The 15,200-nt window shown below is 45.6% G+C and overlaps 1 protein-coding gene across 1 annotated transcript; it reads right to left on the reverse strand.

Annotated features, from left to right (window-relative positions):
- Positions 1-833: 833 nt before the first annotated feature.
- KMT5A (lysine methyltransferase 5A) lies at positions 834-11,784 on the reverse strand. The gene is made up of 8 exons (XM_056341396.1): positions 11,202-11,784; positions 10,796-10,890; positions 8,512-8,668; positions 6,715-6,931; positions 5,952-6,036; positions 5,531-5,590; positions 4,239-4,429; positions 834-3,121 (listed from the first exon to the last, which is right to left on the reverse strand). Exons 1-8 carry the CDS (start codon positions 11,767-11,769, stop codon positions 2,911-2,913), a joined length of 1,584 nt encoding a protein of 527 aa, XP_056197371.1. The 5' UTR covers positions 11,770-11,784; the 3' UTR covers positions 834-2,910.
- Positions 11,785-15,200: the final 3,416 nt, after the last annotated feature.

Consider the following 15,200-nt stretch of genomic DNA (forward strand, 5'->3'; position numbering starts at 1 on the left):
AGGAAGTTATTGCACTTCCTTAGCAGAGGCTTTGTGTTTAGAGGAGATTTAAAAAGAAAAAAAAAAAAAAAAAAAACAAACCAAAAAACAACAACAAAAAACGCACAAGACACAATCACACATCAGCCACAGCCAGGATTCAGCTGGGAGGTGTAAGAGCTGTTTACATGTGCTCTGAACTCCATCCCCTTCTGTGTTTTGTCCATAGATGTATTTTCCAATCTCCTTTAAAAACCAAGGACGGGGGATTATGCCCCAAAACACACTAATCCCTGTATTAAGTCTTAATTAAAACAACTTCAGGTAATAAAATTCCACAGATTACACAGCGCTGTGCAAAAGTAACCTGCCACAGAAACACAGAAGACTAACATAGCCCTAGGCCACTCCTGGCGGTTAGTGAAGGAGACAATAATGAAAGCTACAATTATGCTTTTCAGTTTATCATTTAAAATGTGATTTTAAAAGAAAAAAAAGGTGGGAGTTCACTAGTCAGACAGGAGAGCACTTCAACCTTTTTGGGCTAGTTTTTTTCTGGAACCATCACAGTTACATCCACTTTGGTGCCAAGCGAGCTGCACAGCTTCTTTATCGAAAAGGGAGCAAATTCCTTGGCTACAGCTGTGCAGAAGAGGCTACAGTCCTGTTAGAGCCACCCCACTGCCTCTGGCAAAGCCAAGCCAGCCAGGCATCTTTCCCTGCCAAGTGCTTTACACCTTGTTAGAAAAGGAAACCTTCCTATAAGGCACAGAGATAAAAATCCAAATGGCATGTTTATGTATGTGAAAAGTATTTTCATATACATCAGTTCCTAGAAAAGTAAGGGATACATACACAGTGCAACATCAGCTTTATTACCGTCTTCCGATGCAGTGCTACTTGATTACCAGTTAAGCATTTCAGAGAAGACAATTTTCTTTCTATGCAAAATAGGGAGAGATCTTCCCACTTTCTTGTTTACAAAAGTGATGCTGAAGAACAGAGGTTTTAAGCTGTTTAACCTGATAGAGAACAGGCAACTGTTTAAATTAAAAAAACACACAAGGGAAACATTTTATTCCAACTTTGACTTAAGGGAAGTGCTCTATTAAAACAGGATACTGTACACACTGCTGTAGTCTCTGTTACTGAGACCGGAGGAAAAAAAAAATAATCAATGCCAACTCAAATTTAAGTCGGCCAACAAAGCTTACCTGTAACTCAGTACATGTAAGGTAACAGGTCTCCAGTTAATTCTTCAGAAATGATGAAAATACACAGGCTTTCTCTGATGAGCTTGCCTTGTGTTAAGTGGTAAATAATATAAAGCATTTGATGGCTAATGATTTTCACAGCTTTCTTTCAAAATGCTAATGATCTGCAATGGAGACAGGTACTATAGCAGCCACTTCATCAATAATAAATATATTCTTTATTTTACAGAGACATTGTCTTCAAGTTTTTAATTTAAAAAATACATCACTAAGCCACCTCTCTTGCTGCTGGAACGCACAACCAGGATGTTGTTGCTATCTGACCTATCACATAGGCAAGCATATAAGATTGTCCTAGATGGCATTAGCTGAAACAGCAGCAGCCTTCAAGACATGAGGAATAGAAGACATTAACAGAGCCACAGATCCCTTGCTGACATCTTCCAGCAGCAAGCGTGGCTGATGGCTCACAGCCATTTTCATCTACACACATGCCAAGCCTGCCTTGGCAAAAATTCCAACTGGTAAGAATTCATCTTTAACATAAAGGACCTGCATTGTATTGCCCGCCTATATCACAGATTTTGGTTCCCCAACAGTAATGTTATAAACATCCACAAGATGCTAAGCACTCAACTCCCATTTCAGACAGTGGGACCAGACCGTGCTGGACAGACCTACAGGACCAGGCAATAAGGAATCTACTTTCTTCATTGCATGAACTCCATCATTACAGTTTGAAGCTGCATATGAAGATTACTCCTATTTTTGGAATCGCTATGCTCTACTTCAAGCATTCACAGTAAATAAATAGCTTCTGACGTGGCTAATTAGCATAGGAAGGTAATAAAAAAATTTTTGGAGAGCGCTTTTCTTTTTACTTCTTAAAAATCCTCTGGGAGACCTCCAAGAATCAGCCATCAACTATAAAAAGGTACCTTCTTAAATTCTAGGAAATAATGTCAAACATTGATTCTCACTGTGAAGTTCTATCTTCACATTTCTAATCAGTATCAACCCAGCCTATCAAAATCCATCCTCACTGGGCTTGGATTCATTTCTCTGAAGAAAGCAGCCAATGTGACCATCTATTTCCCTCAGCACCAGTACATTTAAAGTTCATTGCCAACATGAGATAACACTGGAAAAAAACTGGATCCCTACCACAAATTATTTGAGAATGATAGTAGTATCCATCTCAGAGAAGCCCATCAGCACTGGGTTGTAGAAAGCAGTCTGACAAGCAGTCAAGCCATTGGATGCCCAAGTCAGAGTACAGAAGTACATCTGCTGTCATAAAGCTAATGCCAAGTTCATCACCCCAAAAAGTGGAGCGTGAGATTTCATTGCAAAAGCAGAAGCACTACCCAAGTGATTACGTTTCTCTGCCAGTCTTTGACTGCATGCTCAAGTGGCACTGTTCACTATACAGAACCATTCAAATTTTAGGGAGGGTTTCCTTTTATGATATAAAAGTTTTGGCAATCTAAGATCAGTTATTCAAGCCTGCCCGGAAAACTGTAATAGGTATTTCAATACTGCAAAGCAAAAAGGTAGTTTTTAAGAAGCTCAGAACACCATAAGCAGTCCACTAAGAAAGCTGATGGAAGTGAGGACAGTGGGGGGGGGAAATCCACTGACTCCTTGCAGAGCACTCGGTCAAAAAAAAAAAAAAAAAAAAAAGAAAAACAAAAAAAAACCAAAGAAAGAAGATGAATTAGTGTTTTAGCCATGGGTGAGCTTCAATGGAAGCTTTGCTTCTGTCTCCATAGTCGTACAACAGTTCTTCACCTGCTTTGATGTCTCTGGAAGCTATCAGTATGAGATGAGGCACACCATCAATGTCATGAAGCTTTGTTTGACAATTGCCGCATTTGCTGTGATTAATCAGTCTTCCCAGACGATTAGTTTCTTTTGTAGCATCAACACTGAAAGAACAAGCACAGAATGCAGGCTTGCTGCATATCACACAGTTATGCTTGTGGACAAAAACCAAAGGGCAAAGCAGATAAAGAATGAGGAATCCACACAAGGCTTGAAAAGTAAAGGAAAATCAGAACATTACAAGATATTTGTATGATTAAAGAGACAGTACATGATATAGCAATGCAGGGAAACTAAAACAATTCTAGGAGATTTTTAAGTTAGCAGAAACCCCAGAAAATGGAAAACTTTGGACTATGTTTTTGAGCTGCCCATTTCCAAGCAGCTCTCAACTGTTTATGAGAAACAGCAGAATCCAGGCGCAGAATGCCACCAGAAATGCTTGATAACTTAAATGCCCTTCCCTCAAGAAAGCTGTGTCCAAGCTAAGTAGTATCTACCGAGTAAGCCAGCCAGAGTCTCTGCTCACATGGAAGGCAGAGAATGCACAGGTACTACATGCCCAACTTCCAGAGACCTGGATACTAAAGCTCCAGTGCCCCTCATTGCACAAAGAATTATGATGACAGCTATCATCACAGCATCTAGACTGCAAGTCACTTAGAATACAGGGTGCTTCAAGGTAATTAATATACTGGGTGACACACACTCCAGTATCCAGCAGTAGCGGCCAAGGAGGAAAGAATGTTGTCTGAGAGAACTGGAGTCTGGGGCAAACAAAACAGCAAACAGTGACAAAGCATGCATGCGGGGTAGGTGTCAAGTACTAGAGAAAGGAGAACCAGTCAAAGACAGTTGAAGGAAATGTTTCTCTTCCAGAATTTATCCACACTGCTTTCCAAACAAAACCCTTGCAACTCAGGAACAGTAGTTAATTTTACAAAAGAATAAATTTAGGCAGAAGTCCACAGCACAACTACAAGCCTCATCCCAGCAGATACAACCCTCCATGTAGCTTGCGTTGTACTTCAGGGAATAGGGCTTTAAGTCACTTACCATTCCTTTCTGCCCAGAGGCACAGGAGGCTCTTGGGCCATGAAGCAGTGCTCCAAAAAGATTTCCTACTTCACAGTTTCCATTTAAAAAAATTTTGCATGAAAACAAGAAAAGACTTAACAGCATTTCAAGCCTCTATCACTCAGCTATCACAGTGAAGCTTACCAGTACGTTTTGCTGAGGTACTGAAAATAGTACATATAGCAGCCTGTGGATGGATCTTGAGCATACACAGCTTCTCGCTTTTTAGCATCAGTGATCTCTATGAGATCTCCATGATATTCAACTACAAATTCTCCTCGACTAAAATGTTTAGTAGCAATTACTCCTCTTCCTTTGCCATCAATGTAATCAATCTGTTGAGTTGAAAAGAAAAAAAATCAGCTGGGAAATTAGAAAGTATTTACATGACTAAATATGCTGTCTACTAGGAAATGAATGATTTGTCATTAAAAATCCTACAGCAGGGTATTTGTGTGTATTGCAGGCAAAGCTGTAGAAGCACTACACACAGCACTGAGGGGAAAAATATAGGACTGAGTTTGGGACACCCAAGTTACCAGGTATTTTGATACAGTGTCTTCTAAGCAAAGAACTAAGGGTTACTTTAAACCACACACACAGAAGAATTACCTGTTTTCTCTTTTAAACTACCTATTAGCTGAGGCAGTAAGCTTTTCCATTTCAAGTGCACCATCAGCATGCACAGGTTAAAAAGTTAGCTGAACAGAAAGATCGATCACAGAAATTACATTTATCACCCACCAGTATACTTTACTATTCCTGCCTCCCCCTCTAAATTGGACAACACCAAGAAAGTTCTCCTATCACTGTTGTAGGTGTGACAGTGTTAACTGGAGGCTGTGGCTTGTCAAGAATCACAGCTCTTCTGCACTTCCAGCAGCCATTTCTGCTTTCAGTTCTAAAAAAAAATGGGTGATCAGAGTAACCTAAACAGTAAGTACTTAGTCCCAGTAACTAGCATTTGCTAGCAACAGGAGGAAAACCAGTATAGCCCATTATCCCAAGAGCCATAATGAAGACCCCCAGAGACTGGCTGTAAACAGGGTAAGAGAATTTGTTACCATACAGACAGTATATATGGGTGTTACCTTTTAAACATATGACAATTAAGATGCTGTACCTAATGCCATTTCTGGAAGCTAAGTCAGAAATGAGATACTGAAAGGAGCAAGTGCATGTTCAGTAAAGCTTATAAAGCCCCCTCGGTATTTATGACTGAGGCTGCACATACATATTCTTCAGAGCCAAATATTGCCCATCCAAAAGGAAAGGCAGCGTGCTCCAGTTTCCCTGCACTTTCATCTTACTGCCAAGGAAACGCAGCAGTTCGGAGACCGAGTTATGCTACTTTCCACTTAAACAGTATATTAAAAAATTAACAGCAAGATGCTGTATAAACAGTACATGGCTACTTGGGTTGGCACTGCAGTTACCTTCATTCCTTCTTCTTTCCCACTAGTAATCAGCTCATCTATTTTCCTCCTCTCCTCAGTCTGCAGAATAAACAGGAACAAACAAAACCACAATATTGTTGATAGCTTTTGTAGCTTATTCTATAGCTGAAAGGAAATTATTAGCCAGTGACACTCATTTTTCCAAACCATCCTATATTTCTAGCAAAACTGAATGGCAAAGAGACAGATTTGGCCCCCTCCCTCAATATATAAGCAGCTAGATTCTGTCCTGGAAGGACTGGATCAGCATTTCCAAATTTTAAGCATGTTCTTAACAATAATTCCAGTGCACAATACTACTTGTATTTCCCCAGTGGAAACCATTTACAGATAGTTACACACCCAGTGTTCAATTAACCAGCAACATTATAAGTTATGTTATTTTAATGAGATGCACTACCTCCAACTCAGATTTGCTCTTCCTGGAACTTCTTCTAACTGGGTAATAATCTGTCACTTTTCGATTTGGTGTTCTTCCTTGCGTTCTAAGGGATAAGAGAAATAGAGAACACCCATATTTCAGACTATTCGTGAAGTTACACCTCTAGGACAGAGGTGTCTAAGAAATTTTTATCTTCAGCTTGGTATGTTGGTAAGAAACACCGATTCATATCAATCACTTCTTCAGCACCCTTCCCTTTGAGCCAAAAGCTACACCCCCTTTTCTCCCCCATGCTATTTCCACAACCCTAGTACTAATGCTTTAACAATAAGAATGAGAAGCCATTGGAAACCACTGAAGGTCATATTACAGGTCTGAAGACCCTTCTGTGCCTTACCAAAAGGTGCTCTAAAATTTAGGTCATGAAAACTGCTTGGCAAGGAATTCATTAATGTTAGGTCACATTACCCCAATATCATGAAAAAGAGTATCAGCTCAGCCAGGAAGCCTCCAACTGTTCTGTTCTGACAAGATGAATTCCTATTTGTCTACAGAAAAGTAGGTCTTAATGGCTCATTGATTTCTTTTTCTACAGGTGATCAGCAATTATTTCACTTGAGGTAAAACACACATAAACGATTTGCTTAAAAAAGGCAACAAAACAAGAGTAACATTAGTTACAGGTCCGACTGTGGTTCCTGAAGGAAAAAAGCAGCTCAATGCCTCCTAGTGCAAAAGGACACAGAGCAGTAAAGCTTTTACAACTCCAGAAGTCACTTACTTTCTCCGTGGTCCACGTTTTGCTTTAACCATCTTTTTCTGAGCTGGCTTTGCATTGGCCTCATCAGCAACATCCGAGGGCAGGGGCGTCTTCGGAGTTTCTACAGTTTCTTGGTTTTGATCAGAGGAGGGCACTGAGGTATTGCACCCACCTTCTTTATCTTTCTGGTCTTCTGGTTTCATAGCACCTTCAACTATACTGCCACCATTCTTTTTTTCTGGTGACAGGAAAATAAAGTAAGGCTCTGAACTTAGGATCAACTATACCAGAGTGCTTTAAGTGAATTCCAATGGTTTCTAGTCCAAGTTTCTAGTTCTGTCAAACAGGAGAAAGAGGAAGGGAATGATAAAATCTCTTTCTGCTAGAACTCAGATAGGCTGTTACTCAGCTTTTGACTAGTCATTGCTACGGTACGCATGGTGCAGAGGGAGGTGTGAGCAGCACAAGGGAAAGCGAAAACAGAGCACAAGTACTTTGGCACATTAGGTTTGCAGCTGGGAGTTTTCCACACCTGAGCATGCAGCACTGCACCTTCAGCACCGTGTCTGAGACAACCGCACAGCTTGCCACTCGGTGCATCTGGCATACTAAATTATCAAGTTGCCATAAGCTAATCAACATCCTGCACTGAAGAGGAAGAGGAAGGCTCTCTGGATCCTGCACTACTGTAATCAGTTGCAGTAGATGCTGGTACCAACTGGCCAACAGAGACAAAAAACCACAGGAGCTAAAGACCAGGCACTTACAAGAAGTTGATCCCTCACACAACCAACATTTCCTTGGCTGCATGCATCCTACCTCGATACAACCACATCATCCTTTTCAGTCAACTGATTTAGAGCTAGGTGAGCATAGTTTAAAGCTCAATAAAATTTTTATTTAAAGCAAATCACCAGGTTTAACAGTCCCATCTGCTGAGGCAGATGCTTCTGTCTCACTAGAGAAATGATGCACAGCTGCAAGGCCACCGCAGTGGGACAAGCTAAAGCCATCTTCACTTTCTTGTCAAAACTGGGGAGCTAAATTAGGAGCTAAAGGCCCCACATTAACAGACAACCTGACACTCCCTATGATGAGTGGGACTTAAAATACCTGCTTGCTAAAAATGTTTGCATCAAAATGTTTTGACAAATTACCAAGGTTATAAAATCCACCTTTAAACACAAGCCAGCTTCCTGTCCTCCCCAAACTTAAGAACATTCCATTTCCAGTCACTACAGTGGAGCATCTCGGAAGCCTGGCACTCAGCATCCAGAGTCTGTGCTCCTCCTTCTCACTGCCTTTATTTCATCCTTAAAATTTAAGAATTGTTTCTTCTTCTACCAGTACCTCTAACTTCATACTCAATTTGACTTTGAATTGCCTTTATATAAATTAGCATAATGTAGTCATATTATAGAATAAACCAACCTTAGGTAATAAAACAGCCCCCCAGAAAAAAACCTAGACAACCTGCCAAACACTGACCTGAAGAAGCAGAGTGGCAACAGAATTGCAGGGAGATCAGGGCATAATGACAATGCAAGCATTAGCTTTTTATATCCCCAGAGACAATACAAATATAGCCACACAAAAAAACAAAGGAAAAGTCACCTGGTAACCCTATGTCCTAAGTTTTGGAAAGGGTAAGGACACCCTCAGCTTTGTAGAGTTCCACATTGCCAACAGACTTATAGGACAGGGAAAGCAAAAGAGGCCAGGGGCACTGCCTGTTCTTCTTGACTGTGCATTCAAGTTTTCAAATTGGGGATGGGGGAGCACACTTAATGAGGCAAGCAATCCAAAGATCAATCTTACCATCTCCTTTCCTGTAGGTTTCGTTTAGTGTTTTGCCCTGACATTTCACCTCGTGATACATGACAGAGTTTTCTTCTTGAAGCGGGGGGCGAGCACCAGGAGTTTTGTTAGGATTCAGGTAGCTGCAGATTTTGGATTGACCAATAAACACATTCTCCTAAAACAGACCCATACAAAAATCAGTACATCACAGAGATGTCGGGAACCTCAAGCTGGTATCCACAACACGCTGCAAAGACCAGGGCTGAGAGCTGACGGGGCTAAGGCAAATTATGCTGCTTTAATGCATCATCCTTACTGCTATTGTTGCTATTTCTACCAAGTGAAAACATAACAGTGGTAAGCACTTAGAGAGCTTTACTAAACGCAAACTCTCAGTCCAAGAGGACTTTCATACAAAATGTGGCAGGATGACATAGTCATAAGCAACTCCAGCCTCCACCCTGTGCTTCACAGTATGAACTCTGCTGCTAAAAAAAACCCAACCCTGAGCCTCTCAGGAGGAAGGCAGCCTGAAAAAATACAAGCCAAAAAAAATACGAATAACACAGCAAAAATTGCCCAAGCTTAGAACATACACCTCCTAGCCAGAGAGGTATGAGCTTACCCAAAGACTCTCATGAGGTGTCAAATGTTACTGCAGTTAATTATATGCTCTGCTGAGCAACACAGAAGGCAGGAATCAGCTTTGCAGTTTACCTTGAGTGACACCTCTCAGTGAAGTCCGGATGATAAACAATGCTATCTTTTTATCCATTACATTTCACAAAAAGCAGAAAAGTTGTTAATGGCAAAAGAAACATTAAAGAGTCAATGCAAAGCACTTAGGCGAAGCCAGGAAAGTGGTAAAACCCTCTGGCATGGCCAAGCACCACAGAGGCCGGGGTTTGTACACTGGCTTAGGCTCCAAGCACACCAACAGTGCACGGTATCAGATTTAGCAAACTTTAGTGGAGTGGTGTCACCTTTGCTTTTAACGGTCTCCTGCCACCTCACTAAGTTTGACTGGGCAGAGTATATAGGGCACACAGATCTCAGCCGTGAAATCTGTGTCCGGACAAGCAGATGCAGCTTGGCCAGAATGAATTTTTCTTGGCTATAGTTTGGCTTAAATAAAAGCAATTTTCAGACACTGCAAGCCAGTTAAAACAACAAAAACATGCTCTTTTTCTTTTTTTTTTTTTAGAAAAGCACACAAAGGTTCCCATTAGTTAAAAATGTAACTCAAATATAGCTGACTAAACAAATACTCCAGTATACATAGTCACACAAACACTAAAAAAAAAGTAAACAAAGCACACAATAGAATACATGGGATAATTTTAATTAGTAACATCATAACGAGTAACAAATTTAACACATACATAGTTCACACGCAATATCAGACCAGTTAAAGGCTCAAATCTTAATGCACTTATAAACTTTACTAAAGGTTAAGGTTACAGCGGAACAGCCTGAGGAGAAGCAAAGTTAAGACACTCCCTGACCCCCAGTATTGCTGAAAGGGCTATGAAAGACTTGCTTATTAAGAAACCGGGGGGATTGAAGGATGAAATAGAAACACTCCATTTTAACAACTGCAAGCAGCAAACCCTGAGCAGCCAAGTTCTCGGGGTTCAATAGAGTTTAAATATGGGCATTTCCGCAGCCAGCCAGCAGTGAACTGCAGGCAGTCCACCTGCCAGCAAAGCCTGCTGGCTTTGAATACACCATGAACAGGAAACGAACTATTTTTCCAGCACAGCTTTGCCCCCCAACCTCCCCCACCCCCCAGCTCCCTGCCTGCTGCCTCTTGGCGCTACCGAGACGCGGCTGCCACGTCTTTGTCTGTGCCAGGCTTGAGACCCTGGAGAGCAGAGATATTTCTCAGCCCAGCAGAGCACGTGAAAGGCTGCTGAGGAGCTCTGGGATTTGATGCAACAGCAACCATTATTTCCCAGGGTGGGTGGGTGTGCTAAATGCAGTGACGATGGCCCTCCGGCCACCCGCCTGGAACACAACTACAGGACCGGGGGGACGGCACGGAGGGATGGCCCAGGCCGGGGCCTGGCTGCCCGCAGCTGCGGCAGGGCACGGGGAAACATAGAAAGAGCCCGATCGCCCCGAAAGTTCACCGGTTTTTGAATGATCGGGGGAGCCCCGGCGAGCCGGCGCCCGGGGCCGTGCGGCGCCCCCGACAGCCCGCACGCCGGTTCGCTCGCACCGCGGCGGGGGACGGAGGGCGCAGGAGACCCGGGGGAGCCGCCCGCCCCGCTCCGCTCGCCCAGGCCCGGGCAGTGCTTACCCCGCCGGCCCGGGGGCGGCCGGGCCCCTTCCTCTCGGCGCTCTCGGGTCTCGCCTCCTCCGCGCCGCCCGCCCTGGCCTTGGGCATGTTCTTCCCTAGGAGCAAGGGGGGAAGATGGGCGCCTGAGCCATGTCCGGCGGGGCCGCCCGCGGTCATCGCCCGGCCACCGCGGCCTGCGCCATGTTTAAAGGGCTGGATGCGGCAGGGCGAGCCGTGGCGGCCCAGCCCCTTCCCGGCGAGCTGCGCACACCGCGCGGGGGAGGAGTCCCGCCGGCCCCGGCGCCCCGCACCTCCCGGGAGGAGCCTCCGCGCCGCGGAGATGCCCCACGCCGCCCGGCCCACCCCGCCCGCCCGCCCGCCCGCCCGCCCTGCACGACAGGCCGCCGGCCCCGCTCCACCCGCGCACCTTTCGCCATGGCCGCGGCGGCGGGGCCCGGCGCCCAGCAGCCCCCCACGGCCGGGCCGCCCCGGCGGTCCCTGAGGAGCTCCCCCTCCGACAGCAACCGCTCCGCAGGGAGACGCCACGCTCCCCTCCGCATCCCCATTGGCGGAGCCGCGTGCCCGTAACCGCTCCCGCGCTCCTGATTGGTGCGCGAAGCCGCACCCTGCCCTCTCCCTGTCACACGGAGGTGGCCGCAGCTCCCGGGAAAAGGGTTTAAATGTGCGTTCCCTGGGCGCTGATTGGCCCGTGCGAAGAGCAACCGGCGCGCCGATTGGCGGCCTGGGAAGGAACGCCCTTCCATGGCAAAGCCCCGCCACGTGGGTAGGACGCCCCGCCGGCAGCGGGCCCCCCGCCGGGGCCGGTGACACGTATCCCCGGGCGGGGCGGACCGGGCCAGGCCGGGCCAGGCTGGGCGGCGGCACCTCCTGCCTCCCGCACCCCTCCGCAGAACAGGGATCTCCGCTTCTGGCCCCCCGCCATGGGCGCGGGCAGCCCCCGCCACCTCGCAGCGGCGATCCGGGGGACCCCTCATTCCAAGAGGGGTCGGAAAGCTCTGCCCTGCGAGATGATTAGCCTGCTTTCTGCAGCGTCTAGCTTCAACCTCCCTGGTTGAAATTTAAATCCATTAATCCCATCCTCAAGGCCTGCCTAGAGAACAGACAGTACGCAAGTACCTCGCTGGAGTACCAAACCCCCTCTCGCGTAGACCCCCGCATGTCACGGCCAGGGAGCTGCCCCCATAGCAACCACCAGCATCAGTGCCCCGCTCACAACACTCACGGCAGGTCTAGTAAGTAACACTTCAAAATCAGGAAAGGACGATACAAGCAAAGCGACGGTGAGGCAAGCGTGCGCATGGATCAAGGGACACTGAGTGTTTCTTCTGTGTTAGTGGATGTCATGGTGGAAGTGAGGGAATCACCACCCAGGGTCTCTTTGGTGCGCCATGTTTAGTAGAACAACTATTTTGAGCAATAGCGTATGCCGAGTCTTTCTCCTTACCCACGTTATCCCTTCTGAGGCTTCTCTAACAACAGCTACCTGCGTGCGCTCAGGGTATGGGCCCGCAGCACGTGGGGCAACCCAAAGTGCTATCACTGAAGGCCCATCTGCAGCCACAGGCCCCCGCTTGTCTCTCGGGCGTTCCCACAGCGCCATAATCAACCACTTCAGGATGCCCATACAAGTGAAAACTATCCTCTCCCTTAAAAACAGCAGAAAAAAGCCAACCACTGTCAGCTCCAGCAAGAAATAAATGCCCTGAAGGGATGGCCTCATCCTTCCTGGGCTGTCCCTCAGCAGTCGGGGAGCTGACAAGGCACGAATGTGGTGTGAGGGCAGAGGAGATACTGGAAGGCAGCACAGTGTTTCAGTCTACCCTCTCCTCATGTTGTATTGGCTTTCTGCACAAACAGGCTCTCTGAGAAAAGGCAAAAGAAACCCAGCTCTGCATTGTCACCGTGATTTATGATGTCTGTGGCTTCACTAACAAGGCACATGCGTTTCACTGAAAGGCAACCAAAATGCACGAGGTGTTTTCCTGTAAACTCCACCAGACACAAGGCTGCAGCCAGCTGCCGTCAGCTGGGCATCATGCTGATGAACTTCTCCATTAAGGCAGGCGCACCAAGCTCTCCAGAAAAGCACAGAGCCTTTTGCAGACACCAGTCAGATTTTTCCACCCCAATTCACACTGTTCTCTTCACACAGCTAGAATGTGACTGGAAAAAAATTCTTCATAAATTAGTAATGCTGATTTCCTTCTTGCAGCAACTGAGGAACACTGTTCCTCGCGTCTTGGGAAAGCTCTGGAAGCACCATTACTGTGGTGCTGCTCAGCTTTTGGGGGTTGGTTGTTTTTAATATTCATTTTATACGTAGATATTAAACAAAGCGACTTTGCACTGAAGCTGTAGGGCCGCCAGCAGAGGGCAAAGCAAGCCAAGCAATTCCCGTCCCTAGAGCAACAAAGAAAACAACGTCATCTGGAACTGGCCTCAGCTACCAGCACGGTGGCATCACACTGTGAATAAACAAAAATACACCGCCTTCACCCCCTTAGCTCGCTTCAGGGCATTACGACCAAAAAGCCAGTACCGAAGGGTAGTTAAAATGCTTTCCCACACGGCAGGCGATAGCCCAAAAGAGGACGCGCCTGTCTGCAATCGCCCATCACCATGACTCAGGCTCCGCAGCACTGGGGAAAGCTCCGGCTGGCTCCTACACTCCAGAGGGAGCAGCACGGCTCCCGAGAGCACCAGCTTTAAAACCCAGTGACCTAAATATTATCTCCGTGGCGCTGCAAGAGCAGCTCCCGAGAGTGCTACGTTTTAATGCAGAAATGTGAAAGCGTTTTGTGGGGGAAGGGAAATTAACGAGCAAGGCATTGGATTTGCTCAGCAAGGAAAGAAAATCTTCAGAGTAAATACCTTCAGTCTAAATTAACATTTCACCCGGTTTAAAAAAAGAGAAAAAAAATCTTTTTTTTAGGATCGGTTACCTTCGAAATCAAAAGTTCCCTTTCTTTCAAAAATACCAAGATGTTTGTTAAATATTTCTGTCCAAGAGCAAGTTCTTGCTGTAGTTCTCACCCAGCACCTGTCATATTTGCAACTAAATAACTATCACAACAGTTACACAAATTTCATATTCACAGGGTGAAATCGTGACAGTTCGCATTTCAGCCACTGTACCTCTCCACTTAGAAAGCAAGTAAAACCGATGCCCTGAGGGTAACTGTTGAGTGTCACATTAAGCAACATTATTTTATAAAGTCATATAGTAAAATGCCACTAGGTGCTAACTACATTTCAGAGATTATAAAACATCATTACATTCAGAATAGTATCTACCGATGATAAAAAAGATGCTCTTTTGCTATCTTTTTTTAAAATCATCTCTAACTAAAAAGTGCATTCAGTGAGATGCTTACGTTACACGCCAAATCCGAGGGAAATGGTGTCCTGCAGGTAATTCTGCACATGCTAATTTCATGCCAGGAGGAAGCGTCATCATCACCAGTGGGATTACTCACCTCTCCCAGCCAAGGGTGATCATAAACTCTGCTCGCAGGCCTGTCGGGTAGCTATCTTTTCAACTCAAGCCATCAAAAATGTCACTTTCTTGTCACGATCATACCGAGCTGCTTAGACACATTTAAGTTTAGATACAGCGCACATGAGCAGTACTTCATTGTGCCTTTATATGAGGCAATAATCAAGATATTAGCGGCCATTTACATTCTTCTTCTCATCTCCGGCCAGACTCCTGTCCTCTTTTTCACCATTTAGCATCTGAAGCATCACTGCTTAATCTGAGTTGCTTAAATCAGTTTTAATTAACATTGCTTTGTCTTTGAATAGCTTAGCCTAAATCTGTCTAATCCCTTATTGGTTGTTTTAATCCCTGTTAAGTTTGTCTAATGATAAAATAAGTAAACTTGTGTAAAATTGAACGAGCAGTACTGAACGCTTTGAGATTTCACAACTGCCCACACTTCATTGATGTCTGCTTCAATTTTATGTTAGAGTTCTTAACATTTTTCATGTTCTTGCACAACTTGGGCCATGTTTTAACACAAGACTGTCTCTTTTAGCAAGTCTGTGGGTCTGAGGGCCTTAGGTGCTCAAAAGGTCTCTCCAAATGCGAAACTGGCGTCATAGGGTTTTCCGAGTAGTTAGCTCTTCACAACAGCAAATTTCACATTAGCAGCTTGTAAAATATCTGGAAGGGAAAACTCATGCGCCAGCACATCCCCACGGGTGCGGCACCCCCAGGGGGGCCAGCAGGGGTGGCCCCCCACCCAGCACCACTCCATCAGCCCGTATCAGGCCCGCAAGCTCCTGTGGAGGAAACTGGACTGGGAGGGAACTGGGGAAGCTGCAGATCTCCCACAGCCGGGGGGGGGGGCACCGGCCCCGCCTCGAAGACCCACGAAGCCGCCTCAGCCCAGGGGCGCGCCCA

This window comes from Falco biarmicus, chromosome 1 (genome assembly GCF_023638135.1).
Source record: "Falco biarmicus isolate bFalBia1 chromosome 1, bFalBia1.pri, whole genome shotgun sequence".
NCBI classification, from domain to species: Eukaryota; Metazoa; Chordata; class Aves; order Falconiformes; family Falconidae; genus Falco; species Falco biarmicus.

Coding starts and splice junctions, on each gene's coding strand:
- KMT5A (XM_056341396.1), bottom strand. CDS start 11,769: ATGAGGGGTCCCCCGGATCGCCGCTGCGAGGTGGCGGGGGCTGCCCGC. Junction 6,037..6,714: donor AAACGTGGACCACGGAGAAA/GTAAGTGACTTC, acceptor CTTATCCCTTAG/AACGCAAGGAAGAACACCAA. Junction 4,430..5,530: donor GGAAAGAAGAAGGAATGAAG/GTAACTGCAGTG, acceptor TCAACTCAACAG/ATTGATTACATTGATGGCAA.